This window comes from Mirounga angustirostris, unplaced genomic scaffold (assembly GCF_029215605.1).
Source record: "Mirounga angustirostris isolate CCGP_5_RB_7025 unplaced genomic scaffold, mMirAng1.0.hap1 SCAF_9, whole genome shotgun sequence".
Lineage (NCBI taxonomy): Eukaryota > Metazoa > Chordata > Mammalia > Carnivora > Phocidae > Mirounga > Mirounga angustirostris.
The window spans coordinates 6,354,601-6,368,079 of record NW_026991717.1 but is presented as its reverse complement, the minus strand read 5'-3'; the positions used below and the strand labels follow the sequence as shown (position 1 = coordinate 6,368,079).

At 54.5% G+C, this 13,479-nt stretch overlaps 1 protein-coding gene across 3 annotated transcripts; it reads right to left on the bottom strand.

Annotated features, from left to right (window-relative positions):
• Nucleotides 1-38: 38 nt before the first annotated feature.
• Nucleotides 39-13,038, bottom strand: PLIN1 (perilipin 1). Of its 3 annotated transcripts, none has more exons than XM_045899414.3 (9): nucleotides 12,789-13,038; nucleotides 12,118-12,176; nucleotides 9,191-9,395; nucleotides 7,471-7,553; nucleotides 5,872-6,136; nucleotides 5,373-5,545; nucleotides 3,185-3,376; nucleotides 2,527-2,772; nucleotides 39-1,589 (listed from the first exon to the last, which is right to left on the bottom strand). In XM_045899414.3, exons 2-9 carry the CDS (start codon nucleotides 12,160-12,162, stop codon nucleotides 1,242-1,244), a joined length of 1,557 nt encoding a protein of 518 aa, XP_045755370.2. In that variant the 5' UTR covers nucleotides 12,163-12,176; nucleotides 12,789-13,038; the 3' UTR covers nucleotides 39-1,241. The 3 variants fall into 3 exon arrangements, with proteins under 3 accessions (XP_045755370.2, XP_045755368.2, XP_045755369.2); XM_045899412.3 differs by having other exon boundaries at nucleotides 12,714-13,037; XM_045899413.3 differs by having other exon boundaries at nucleotides 12,861-13,037.
• Between the last annotated feature and the right edge of the window lie 441 nt (nucleotides 13,039-13,479).

Genomic DNA, 13,479 nt, shown 5'->3' with positions numbered 1-13,479 from the left:
TTTCTCCTGTAGATATACTTATACATCTGCACAAAACATTTTGTATACAGACATTTATTGTAGGACTGTTTGCAGGACCAAAAAAGAAAAGAAAAGAAAAGAAAGGAAACAACCTGAAAGTCCATCACTAGGGAACCAGTTAAATCAAAGAGCATATCTACATTATGAAGCACTTACTACATGGCCATTAAAAAGAGCAAGGAGGATTTATGGATTTATGGTGCTGATACAAAAAGATCTCTAAGATTTATTGTTACATGAAGAAAGAGGATCACATCCCACAGCTGTGTGCACAAAGTGGGCTTGCACATGGACAACCTGTACCTGGAAGGATACCCAAGAGACTGACGGCACGGTGGTTTTTGTGAAGGGGAACTGGGGAACTCAGTGAGGAAGACACACACCCTTTTGCAATATTTGAATTTTTAAATTATATGTATGCATTCCCTAGATTTACCAAATATTGACATTTTCAGAAATAGGACTTGGAATGAACTGTGGCTACTACAGAGTCCATACATATAGTCTATGTAGTTCTTTATAAGGTGAACGGGTCATCATTGTCGTCCCCCGGCCCTGGGGGCGCCAGCAATGGTGGAAGAGTGAACGTACAGATGAAGTCAGGAAGGAAGCAAATGGAAGTGTGGCTGTGAGCCAGGAGGTGGCGCTACAGAGCACAGGCCGGGAATCACCCTGCGAGGAGTACTGGGTACTCGGAAAGGGAGGCTAATATTTATATAAACATCCAACAGCTTCTGCACCTAATTGTCGCTCTCTTCAAAGTAGTCTGTCGAGAGCCCGGATACTCAGAGGAATCTCTGAGCTCAGGCCTTAAACATATGTCAGAGACTCCTGCTTAATCTTTGTCTACAGAGGATGGATCTAAGTTTTGGAAACAAGTCAAATGTCATTTGGCCACACGTTGGTTAAAGAAGTGAGAGCTCAAGTCGGGCGCTTAATCCTTTGGCTAAGAAACAGAGCAAAACAACAAGGCATAGAATCAAAGCAAGCTGCTGCTCCGACGCTTCTTAAAAATAGGTTCGGACAGCGAAGCCCCAGAACGGTGCTAAAAAGATAATGCGTGCCTGGGCAGCGCCGCGGGAATGAGGCTCGGGTTCCCAGGGGACTACTTGGAAGAGGGCACCGCTCCCTCGGAAGTGCCGGTTCTGCTTCTGTGCGGAGAGCCGGTCCCGGCCTCGCCGTCGGGGCGGCGGGCGGGACGGCGGGCGGAGGCGCGGGGCTCAGCTCTTCTTGCGCAGCTGGCTGTACTGCGCGCGGCCCAGGATGGGCTCCATGACGCTGGGCCGGAAGAAGCTGTCGCTGACCCTGCGCCTCGGCTTCTCGCGGGCCACCGCCGGGAAGGCCGGGCGCGTTGCGGCGGGCGCGTCCGCCCTGTCCTCCGGCCCCGGGCCGGGGGGCGCCGCGGGGCTGCGCGCGGGCCGCAGGCTCCCGCGGGGCTGCGGGGGGCGCGGCGCGGGCTCGGGGCCGGCGGGCGGTGCCCCAGACGCCCTGCGCTCCGCCTCCCGGCGCTCGGCCTCTTCGATGTCCCGGAATTCGCTCTCGGGCTCCATCAGCGACAGCCTGGGGAGCTGAGGGCCCGGCAGCCGTGTTAGGGCCCCGGCCTGACCCCTCGTCCCTGCGCCTCCCATCCACCGCTTCTCCCGGCCCCTCGCATGCACCCCTCCCAGGAGCGGCCTTCCGGAGCGCACAGCCTGGGGTGTGCGGCGCGGGCGGGGGAGCAGGGGAGAGCGCTGACGCCTTGCCCTCTCCGATGGCCTCCTCGGCCCAGACCCCCAAGGCAAGGCAGGCAGCCCCCCTCCCAAAGTGCCTGGACCCCTCGGGTCTCCCTCAGGGGTCGCTCCGTGGAAAGTCAGCGGCTTTCCCACCGTCCCTTGGGCCTGAGCTGTGCGCTCAGCACAGCCCACCCGCGGTCCCAGCCAGGGGCAGGGGATCCCTGCCTGGCCCCGTGTGGAGCCCAAGGTGAACAGGCTGGCAGCCAAGACCCCTGCGTGCCTCTTGGAAGTGAGGGACTGCGTAACCCCCGCCCCCAACCCTTGCTCACTCTAAAGGGTGGGTGCCTGACTGCGCCTTCTGGAGCCTACACAACCCGTGCCTTGCTCTGGGCAGGGGCCCGGGGACTGCCAGAGGGACAGTATTGGTGTCTCTTGGGTTTTTCCTGTTGGTAATAGGTGATAGGACAGGGATGGGGCAGCAGCTGCGCCCTGGAACAGAGCCCACCCCCAGGGCGCCCTGGAAGCCTCCCTCTAGCCGCACGCAAACCCCCTGAGGTGAGGGCTGGCCCAACTGGGGACCCCCAGTTGGAAGGGGGGGCTGTGGGAAAGGGTCTCAGGCCACGGCCAGTGTCTCTATACTCTTGGGGCTGGCAAGGGCCCCCCATCAAGGCCGTAGTTCGTCAAAATGTTTCTGGGGCGCCAAGGAGATTGGGGAAAGGAGGCCCACTGCAGCCCCTTGGGTCCAATCTGCTTTACCCGTCCTTCCCAGGCCCCTGGGGTGGGTGGCACTCACCGGCACGTAGTGGACCACCGTATCTACCACGTTGTCAGTGACGCCCTTCAGGGCATCTGACAGGGACATGGCCCTCCCCTTGGTAGGGGAGGCGGCGTGGGCCGGGCTGAGGCCCAGCATCCTCGCCGCCGAGCCCAGCACAGCCACAGGCGCCCACGTCACGGCTGAGATGGTGCTCCACGTGGCCTTCTGCAGCACGTGTGCCACGCTGCCCAGGAGGCCTTGCGGGCTGGGCAGGGCTGCCACCTGGGGGGCCAGAGCTAGGTCAGCACCTGCGGCGGCGCACCCCCCGCCCTTGTCCTCCCCACCGCCCCCAGAGCTGGAGGGAAAGGACGGGGCCGCGGGTTTCTTCCGAGCTGTGTGGCCTTGGGCAGGTCACTTCCCCTCTCTGGACCTGCTTCCTCACCTGCACCACGGGGATGACAGTCTCCGCCCTGCCTACTTTCTGGGGCTGTTGGGAGGGTCAGCCGAGAGAAGGGCATGGAAGTACTTTGTTAGCCGGCCGTCTGGGGGTGCGGTGAACAGCGCAGCCTGCACGCGCTGTGGCTCTGGGTCTGGGGGCCGAGGCCCACCCCGTGCCTCTGCTTCGCGGCCCCTCAGTGGGCTGTGGGACCGTGAGGCGTCCACGTCCCCACTCGGCCTCTGCTCGCCGCCTTACCTCGCTGAGCTTGTTCTCCTCGGTGTCAGATTCCTCCTCCTGCTCCGTCTCCTCTCCCTCCGTGTCCGTCCGGTCGTCGTGGTCCTCGTCCTGGGCGGCGGCGAGGTTGTGCAGCCAGGGCACTCGCACCTCACTCTGCCGCCGGGACACCACCTGCATGGCGGCCGCCGCGCCCCACTGGGCCAGACTGCTCTGCGGGGGGGGGGGGGGGGGGGGGGGGCCGTGAGCCGCTGGCCTCCCACGCCTGCAGAGGGCCGGGCAGCCCCAGCGCGCAAAAGCCCTCACCAGGGGCCGGGCCCCAGCGGACTGTCCCCCAGACTTGTCCCTGAGTGATCACTCACACACCTGGGGCGCACACATTGGAAGCGTGCAGCTCTGTGACGTTTGGTAAGCACATACGTATGTAACTACCACAGATCAAGACAGAGGCCACTTGCAACACCGCAGAAGTCTCCTGTGGGGGTGCCCCCCACCCTGCCAGTACCCCCCCCCGCTGAGGGACCACATGTTGACCTCTGCCAACAGAGGGGTGGTTTTGCCCATTTTTAAACTTCATATAAATGGACTCATGCAATGGGTCTTCTTTCACAAATAGCTTCTTCTGTTCAACATGGTGTTGTGAGACTCATCCGAGCTATTGCACGTCAAGATAGCTCCTTCCTTGTCACTTCTGTGTCATAGTCCATGTGGAGCCACCACAGTTTACCCACCCGGCTGTTGGTGGACATCTGTGCTGTCTCCGGTTCTTGGCTAAGGATAAAGCCTGATAGGAACATTTTGACGTGTCTTATGGGGGGACATAAGCTCTCATTTCTGTTGGGTTGAATTGCTGGGTCTTGGGGCGGGGGGGGGGGCGGGGAGGTGTGTTTAGCTTTAGTAGATTCTCCTTGGAGACTTGGAGATCTTTAAAGAGTGAAAAAATCCAGAGGACCCCAGTGTCCCATGGGTGGAAACAGACCTGGGCAGGTGGGCTGGTGCCCCGTTGAGGCACAGCCTGGCTCATTCCTAGCCCTAGGGAACTCCCCAAACAGGGCCTCTTTATCATACAGCTTCAGGGGACACCACTATGTTGTGTGTGAACAGGCTGCACAGTAGCAGGCCCTCCCTACTACACGTAAGGCTGGGACATGGGTCAGTCGCCGCCCCCACGGGTAAATGATCCCCCAGGGCAGGGGACAGAAGAGAACCACTACTCCCGTATCCCTACTGGAGCCACAGAACCTGGCGCATGGTAGGTTCTCAGCAAACATTTGTTTGAATGAATGAGTCAGGCCTGATGATACTTTCAAAAGTGTTATTCAAATGATGGCTGAGGGCGCCTGGGTGGCTCAGTTGGTTAAGCGACTGCCTTCAGCTCAGGTCATGATCCTGGAGTCCTGGGATCGAGTCCCGCATCGGGCTCCCTGCTCGGCAGGGAGTCTGCTTCTCCCTCTGACCCTCTTCCCTCTCATGCTCTCTGTCTCTCATTCTCTCTGTCTCAAATAAATAAAATCTTTAAAAAAAAAAAATGATGGCTGAGAAGTGGTTGTTTTGTTTGCTGACCTTTATGCTTTAAGTTTTAATTTTTATTTCCTTTGTTTTCCTTGATTTGGCCTTTGTTTCTTATAAAGGTTCTTATGAAAAAAATTCCAGTTTCTATCTGCTAAAATACACAGCGGGGGTGGGGTATGGTGGGCAGTTAGCCCTGCCTGGGCCTAGAACAGGCAGCTTTACCTTAGGTGCAAGTAAGATGCAAATTAGAAGCCTCTAAAGGGGAAATTTTACAACCTGGGGGCAGTCAGAGTCAGGGATGCAGCCCAGCCAGCATTCTCTCCCCAGCAGAAGGGGTTTGGGACCTTGCTTACTTACAGGTGACACTTCCTCGTCCTTGGATAGCAGCTAGGGGGTCTCTGCTCCCTCATAGGTGGGAGGGCCCACCGCAAGAAGCTCCCTTGTGAGGATGAATACCGGGGGTAGGACTCCGAGGGAGAGGGAGAGAGACAGAAGTGCCCTCGGCTCACAGCCTGTCCTTTCCCCTCTCCTTGAAGCCCAGAGGACTGGCCCTCCACCCCCTTAAGGCCTCCTGTCCTTAAACCAAAAGTCCCAGCCCAAGCTGGAGGAGAGAATGTTCCTAGGACCAGAGGTGGAGTTGGGTGGGATGGGAGGGACCCAGGCTAGGGCTCAGCCAGAGCTCAGGGCAGACACTCACCAGGGGTGCCACACCTGGGATCCACATGGCCAGGGCGTGGCCCTGCTTCAGTGCCCCGGCTGTGGCCTGGAAGGTGTGTTGAGAGAGGGTGCTGGCCAGGGCCCCAACCCTGTGCATGAGGCTCGGCTTGGCTTTGGGGGGCTTCTGGGCCTGCTGCTGTCCTGGAGCAGGGGCTGGATGGGATTTGGGGGGAAAGCAAGGAAAGCTGATCAGAGAGAGAGGGGTGCTGGGGAAGCTGAGGTTGTGTCTAGGGTTGGAAAGTGGTTACCTGAGCTCCACCACAAGTGGAGCCGGTGACTTGGGTCACTCACTTTCCCCACTCACAAATGGGGAGAGGAGGCTAAATTAGGATAGATCCCTCTGGAAATCTTGCTGGGCCTTCCCTGTTCCAGAGCCGTGGCCGGCTGAGCCCTGGCTGCCTCTTACTAATTCCCAGGCAGCATGGGCAGCCAACTCACTTCCCAAGAAGGGTCTGCCAGCCCCCCATAATGGTAGATACCTGACCCTTCCTTGGCTGAAGGGAGGAGGAACTCTACCATCTTCTCAACACTACCCAGGGCCAAGTCAGCCCCTCCAGAGGCCAGCCGGCCGGCTCGGGTGTTGGCAGCATACTCGGCAGTGTCTTTGGCTACCCCCGAGGCGAGCTCATAGCTGGCCAGAGCGGCCCCCAGGACCTTGTCTGAAGTGCTGGCGATGGGCACGCTGATGCTATTGCGGGCACTGCGAAGGTGGGTAGAGATGGTGTCCTTCAGCTCAGAGGCGATCTGGGGGAGATGGGGAGGGGAGTCAGGCCTGTTGGTCTGGTAGCCCTGAGCCCAGCTTCCAGGAAGGCTTCATTTAAAGGCTCAGGAGAGAGGCATGTGGCTGTCTCAGTCTGTAGAGCGTGTGACTCTTGATCTCAGGGTCATGAGTTCCAGCCCTACACTGGGCATAGAGCTTACTTAAAAATAAAATAAAATAAAGGCCCAGGGGAGGGGCACCAATATCTGGACCCCTTGATTAAGCTGAGCTTTAAAGGGAAAGGGCTCCAGTCCTCCCTGTGCATGGATCTCCTGGTCTCTTTGAACCCCACTTCTGCCTGGCAACATCCTAACCAACTTTACCCCCCAAAGGCCACCTCCTTGATGACACCTGTCTTGATATTCTCATGCTCACAAGGCATTTCCACTCCCAAATTCCTCGAATGTCTTGTCTGTCCTTCCCTCAGAACATGCTCTCATTCCCATCTACATTTAGACTGAGTCAGAGATGTGGCTGATCTTCCTACCAGTTCTGTATTGGAATAATTTATCTTTCTCTCCTAGTAGTCTGGGAGCCCTTTTGTGACAAAGATGCCCTTCATCTGGAAAAATGTGAAGAGCACAGGCCTCGGAGCCAAACAGACCTGCTCTCATGTGGCCTCCACTGAAGGCTGTGTGCCCAGGGCGAAGTCACTAGTTTTCTCATCTGTAAAATGGGGATACCCACCCTGTACCAGAGGGTTGACAAGAGGATTAAATGGGAGGGCTCCATAAATCACATTGTGGCCCCTGGCATAGGGTAGGGCTCAGTAAATGTTTGTGGGATGAGTAGATAGTCAGTCAGTGAGATGAAGCTTATTCCCCAAAAGCGCCTGACATGGCCCTTATCTAGCAAAAACCCAATGAATATACAGCTAGGTAAAGGGACTTTTTCAGTTTCCTGGTCCATAAAGGGCTGGATCTTGAGGACATGGGACTGCAATCCTGAGCTCCGATGAGTATGGCCCATGATCTTAAGTGACTATAGTTACCAAGTGGCCCAGTGCCAGCCCACCAGGTATCCTGAGGTGGGGAAGGGGATCATGGGATTAGAAGCAGTGGGACCCACCCCAAGCCCCTGTTTGAGTTAGCCCCTGGGCTGTGCCTGCTTTCCAGAAAGCCTGCCTCCATTTGGCACCGCAGGGAGAGGACTAAGCCCACTTGTGGCCTTAGGGTCAGGCAGCCACCCCCAAGCTTGGAGGGCACTTGCCATAGAAATGAAAGGCTGACAGTCATGGCATCATCAGCCTGTGCCCTCTCCTCCTGAGAGGTGGGACAACAGAGTACGGGGCACATTAGAGAAGAGGAAAGGGGCTCACCTTTTCAGGAGGGTACTGGAGGGCTGGGATCTTTTCCTCCAGGTGGTCCAGGCCACGGCAGGCCAGCTCGTTGGCAGCTATGACTAGAAGCAAAGGCCACAGTGGGGTGAGCCACAAAGACCTAGCAGTGGCCTCTGTGTCAAGGAAGGCACCTCAGAGCCCTCAAAACCCCCCAGCCCTGCTGCATCAGAAGCATCTTGGAACCTGAGTCCCCCCCCCCCCCCCCCGCTCCCCAGCCCCTTTTAGCTCCCCATTCCGGGAGGCCAGGCTGGTGTCTTCCGTCTGTGTAGGAACTCTGGAGTCAGGCAGATCTGCATGCAGAGCCCAGTGCATGCATCTGCAGAGTGTGGCTTCGGGTACGTCACAGCGTGCCTGAGCCTCAGGTTCCCTGTTTGTCAAATGTGGACTAATGGTGCCTAACGTGCTGGGTTGTGGAGAGGAGGAAGTGACAAGAACTCTGTGAATCACCAACAAATACTGGTGTCTCCTTCCCTGTCCTCCCTCCCCTGTCTGGGTGAGGTTTGGGTGGGCATGAAGACAAGGTGTGTCCATGTCCTTCCTTCTACCTTCTAGGAGTAAGATGATCAAGAGGGTGGCAGGGAAGAGAAAGGAGTTGCCCCCAGAGAGGGGGGCAAGTGCCAGAGTATGTAGATGCTTCTAGGAGGTACGGGCTGCTGAAGACAGAGCTCTGCAGTCATGATCATGGAGATCAGTTCTCTATGCTTTCATATATTCTCTCTCTAGATAGCTTACATTTCTTCACAAAATTCTCAAGCAGCAGAGAGCCCAGATGACTTGGGCCATCTTCTGACTGGGCAAAATGAGACCCAGGGAAGTTTTTGAAGGAGTTTGGAGGCAAGGAGGCTGGCCCAAGGCAGAATCCTCATGCACCCATAATTCTCTAATCAGGATGGTAGAAGGTCCTAGACTTCTTGGTGCTGCTGGAATTTCCCTCAGCCCTGTCAAGAGCCTTGCCTTGGATGCACTTGTCGTGATGAGCACTGGGTGATGTGTGGAAGTATTGAATCACTATGTTGTATGGCTGAAACTAACATAACACTGTATGTTAACTATGCTGGAATTTAAAAAAAGAGAGAGAGAGCCTTTCCTTGGAGACCATATTTTCAAATGGGGCAGAACAATTTGAGTAGGGCTGGGTCAGGTAGTAGGGCCTGTATGGACAGTTGCTCTCCACCTCCATGGCCCAGGCTGCTAGCTCTCTGCTGCTGGGCCCGGACACCTTCCCGTCTCCCCCTACCCCACCCCAAGGCTCTGCTGGGCCAGACCTAGAGTCTCCTGCCCCTGCTTCTGTATCAGACTCTGCTAGTTCCTATTGTTGCTGCTGGATTTGGGGCCAAAGTGGGCATCTGGTCTACCACGAGCCTCACTCCCACCACTGCCCACACAGCTCTGCCCATCCCTTGCCCTGCCAATTCTTTGGCCCATCATTGTCATCCCAGGAAAATGCCAACTGGGCTGTAGATGGGACATCTACAGAGGAGGAGAGATGTACCTCCATATCTGTACCTGTATCTACAGCCATCTCTCACTGTATCATCTACAGCTGTAGAGGAGAAGATCATGTAACGGGATATAGGTGGTTAGAAAGGCCATCGGACAGCCAAAAAGGCGCACAGACATATCGGCAGACAGACAAGCAAGCTACCAGACAGACAGACAGATAGACAGGTGGTGGCCTGCCAGTGCCCGGAGGACTCACACTGGGTGGACAGTCTGCGGACCACTGGCTCCATGCTCCAGGCCGCCAGGCTGCTGGCGCCCTGCACACCCTTCTCGTAGGCATTGCATACAGAGGCCACCAGTGGGTGGGCTTCCTTGGTGCTGGTGTAGGTCTTCTGGAAACACTCACAGGTGCCGCTCACCACCGGCAGCTGCAGGACCCTCTGCAACACGTTCTCCTGCTCCTGGAGCGGAAGGAAGGAAGGCAGGCAATCAAGGTGTTCCCTGCCTCACGGGAAGGCAGCCCCGGGTCATGGAGCCCACTGGGGAGGCTAGCCTGCGTCCCAGTAACCTAGGAGGAACCCAGGCCACAGAGGTCTCTGGATGGCTCACAGGAAAAACCAGAGCCAGCCTGCTATGCTCTCCTGGCTCAATCCGGGCTCTGCTGAGATACTGGGACACGGCCTCCCTGCCTACGTAGGCTAGTCCCCTGCCTGTGCATGCTCCCCCTTCCCTCCCATACCCATCTATCTGGCAGAATGCTGCTTCCTCAAGACACAGCTTGAGCATCACTGCTTCTGGGAAGCTTCCTGACCCTTCTCCTCACAACAGCAGCCACCACTTCTTCCCTGGCTCGCCTCCATCACATGGTGCTGTGATCATGTGTGTACTCGTCCCTCTCCCAGTGCCCAGCTCCAGGGCAGCAATGCTGGCTGAATAAATGAATGGGTCGGGGCTGTGCCTAGGAGGGGTAAGTTGAGATCTGCCCAACTGCACAGAATCACAGAAGTTTAGGCCTCCAGGAGCCTCTGCAGCAAAAGAGCTTCCCATAGTCTTTCTGGCGGGCTTGTATTTTTTTTTTTAATTAAAAATTTTTCTCAAGTTCTTCATTTTCTTTAATTTAAATTCAATTAATTAATATATAATATTAGTTTCAGAGGTAGAGGTCAGTGACTCATCAATCTTATGTAATACCCAGGGCTCATTACATCACATGTCCCCTTAATGTCCATCACCTAGTGACCCCATCCCCCCACGTTCCTCCCCTCCACGGCAGGCTTGTATTGACATGCCTCCTTGGATGGACCTTGGCCCTCATAGAGTGGCCTGTGGCCCTCGTTGGACAGCGCTGCTGAGCTGCAACGTGCCTTCACCCGCTGCTCCACCCTCTGCCCTCTGGAACAACACTGAGCACATTTATTTCATCATTCATGGGCTGGCCCTTCACATACTTGAAGGCAATATGCCTGCCTTTAGTGGTCCTTCCTCCGTGCTAAATAGCTCCAGATCCTGGCTCAGCTTACCGCCCTGGTCTGGTGGTCCCCTCTGGCTAGGCTACAGTTTAGTGTTGTCTTTCTTAAACGTATAGCACTCCAACTTGAAGACAGCATTCCAGGTGTGGTCTAAGCATGTGGGGTACAGTGAACTTGTTGCTTCTCATTTTTGAGGTGCTGTGCTCTTATTAATGCAGCCATACAATGAAACTTAAGGTCACCCGGGAATTTCAGTGAACACACACTGGTCTTTGAGTAAAGAATGTGGGTTCTAGTCCTGCACGAGGAAATATTTACTCCAGGCACTGACTGGGGGGCTTGGGTGACAAGACCTCACTGAATTCTAACAGTGACCCTCTGACGTCAGCACTAGCACTTTGCCGGTGAGGACACAAAGACCCAGAGATGTGAGGTGACTTATCCAAGATCACACAGCTAGTAAATGACAGAGTCAGGATTCTGACTCAGGCCTGAATTGGCCTATCTGCAAGATTCACTTCAAAATATCGCAAGGTCTGGGGATAAAGGAGAGCGCAGGTGAGGCAGGATTGGCCACAGGATTGATTAATGGCTGTTGTGGCTAGTGAAGGGTATTAATATTCTTCTGTCCACTCTTAGGAAGGCTAAGAATTCTCCACATGAAAAGTAAAGACAGAAAGCTCCCCAGGTCCTGACTCAGACACTGGAGCTCTCTGCAGTTTGACTATGTCCCTGTTACAGGGTTCTGCTCTGGAGGTGAGGACCTAGCCTCTTCCATTTGTAGGCTGAGTTAGGAGACCCATCAAGGAGACTTGTAACAGCAGGCTACAATTTTTTAGCTTTCATTTTGCAGGTGAGTTTGAAATTTGAACTAGAAAAAGAATCTGACTGTAAACAAGAGAATATTTTCTTTAACATTTGGACAGAGCCTTCGGGGGTTGTTGTAAGCAAAGCCAAAGAGGGACAGAGAGGTCCTGGGAAGGGAATAAACCACCAACCGTTTGGATGGGTTAACTATGCACTGGTCCATTTTATGCCTCTGTGTTCTATGATTTAATCTAAAACTTGGTGGTGATTCCAAGTGCAAAAGTTAGCTAAAGGCTAACTTGGGGCAAGATGGGCATTATATAGGCTCACAGTTTTTAAGTTTCACCCACTATCTGAACTGTGCCTAGATCAGAGAGGCCTTGCCTGGAAGGGTCAGGTACCCCTAAAGGTATCACACTGCTCCAAGTCACAGTGAAAACCAGGCTAGACACAGAACCCCGGAAATAATGTTCCTCTAACCCTTTCGCATATGCAGCACAGGCTGTGTGTCGTGTAACCCCGAGAGGTGCCATTCTCATACTCTAGAACACGCACGACACCCCAGAGTTACAGAATGCAGTGGCTTGGCATTGGAATCTACATCCCGCCTGGGCGGACAAAGCGTGGGCGTTTGTATCAGGGTTTAGAACACAGTAGTTCCCTTCCTCTCCTTACCAACTCAGCCAATATTTCTGTTCTTTTCTTCCGAGGTGCTCAGTTTTCAGTAGGCACCCGCCCACCCCAAGAGCACCCTGCAAAAGGTACTGAGGGCAAGAATAATGAAAGACATAATGGCCAATGAAACAGGAATATAATCTAGACATAACTTGTTCTGAGTCCCCTGAACCTCTCCTCCCTGCCCCTTCCTCCCCTGCTCAGTGGTCCCCCCACTTCTCAAGTTACTTACAGGGAGGTCTCCATCCACCAAGGTTGGGTCCTTGTTGACCGCCATCGTAGCTCTTCAGGCTGCAAAGCAGAGTCACAGGTCCATCAGAAAGCCCTCAGCTTGAGGCCCGCAGGGTCAGTTCCCAACCTCTCATGGCCCCGATGAGGCCCAGGCTGCCGGGGAGCTCCAGCTCCCTCAACAGAAGGCATTAGGCTGGAGCATGAATGTCACAGACAAGCGGTCACTCCCTAGAGCCCCATTGGGAGGAGGTGCCCCACAGCCTACTTGTCAAGACTGATGTTTCTGACAAGGGTTCAGGGTAAGAAATGACAAATAAGGGTAGCTTTAAGAGATAAGAGGTTTTAGATGAAATTAAGGGGCTCCCAGATGAGGATCCAAAAGAGACTAAAAGAATAAATTTCAGCTTCAGTCTTTTTTTTTTTTTTTTGATGCAAAAGTTCTGCAACAATTCCTCTCTTTTTAGGCAAGCGTACACTGCCAGTCCTTCCCTGAATGTTCAACTAGGAAGAAAGTCATCACTTAAAACCAGCTATTTCGGCTGTGTTCTGGAAAAGCTAGTGCCCCAGAATATCTACCCTACAGTCTTGGTTATTCACCTTGAATAATCTCTCCCCCTCAGTGGTTTCCCTGCGGCCTCTTCCTCTTCAGTGAAATTCTCAGGAGACCCTTACCCTCAGCTTCTTTCCTTTAACTCTCGAAAACAAACCAGGTAAGGCAGATGTTCCCGGGCCCCCCGCACTCACGCTAGCTGACGCTGCCTCAGTCCCCCAGAGCCCAGGCTGCTGAGTGTCTCCCCCAGCAGAAACAATTCCAGCCGCTCCAGGGAAGCCTTGGGCAATATTACTAACACCTCCCAGTTGGAGGAGGGCAGAGAGGAAGAGAACGTTGGGTTATTTGAGCCAGGGTCCCCTGAACATATCCTAACTTTGGCAAGGAGATTTGAGCAACTAGGAGAAGGACTGCAGAGCTGACAGAGATCCAGCCCCAGAGGAGTTATTATTCCAGAGCCACGAAATATCAGTTCTGTAACATGTTTCTGGCCCCCACTTCTCCAAAAAACTGTCTTCCAGAAGGAAGGTGTGGGAATATAGGTCATAAAACTCAAAAAATTCTAAAGTTCTATAATCTTTGGCTCCTTTTTCACAGAGTGTCCTGTGGACCGTTTTTAACCCATTTCCCTCATCCCTTATTATTTACTGTTAAGAGCGAATTTTGAACAGTAAGATTTGAACCCACACAGGAACAGAGTTCACCTGAATGTGCTACTCTTCGATTATTAAGATAAATTGCTCTCGGGGCACCTGGGTGGTTCAGTTAGTTAAGCATCTGCCTTCAGCTCGGGTCATGATCTCAGGGTCCTGG

Coding starts and splice junctions, on each gene's coding strand:
- PLIN1 (XM_045899414.3), bottom strand. CDS start 12,162: ATGGCGGTCAACAAGGACCCAACCTTGGTGGATGGAGACCTCCCT. Junction 9,396..12,117: donor TGGTGGATGGAGACCTCCCT/GTAAGTAACTTG, acceptor CTTCCGCTCCAG/GAGCAGGAGAACGTGTTGCA. Junction 5,546..5,871: donor TTCAGCCAAGGAAGGGTCAG/GTATCTACCATT, acceptor AATCCCATCCAG/CCCCTGCTCCAGGACAGCAG.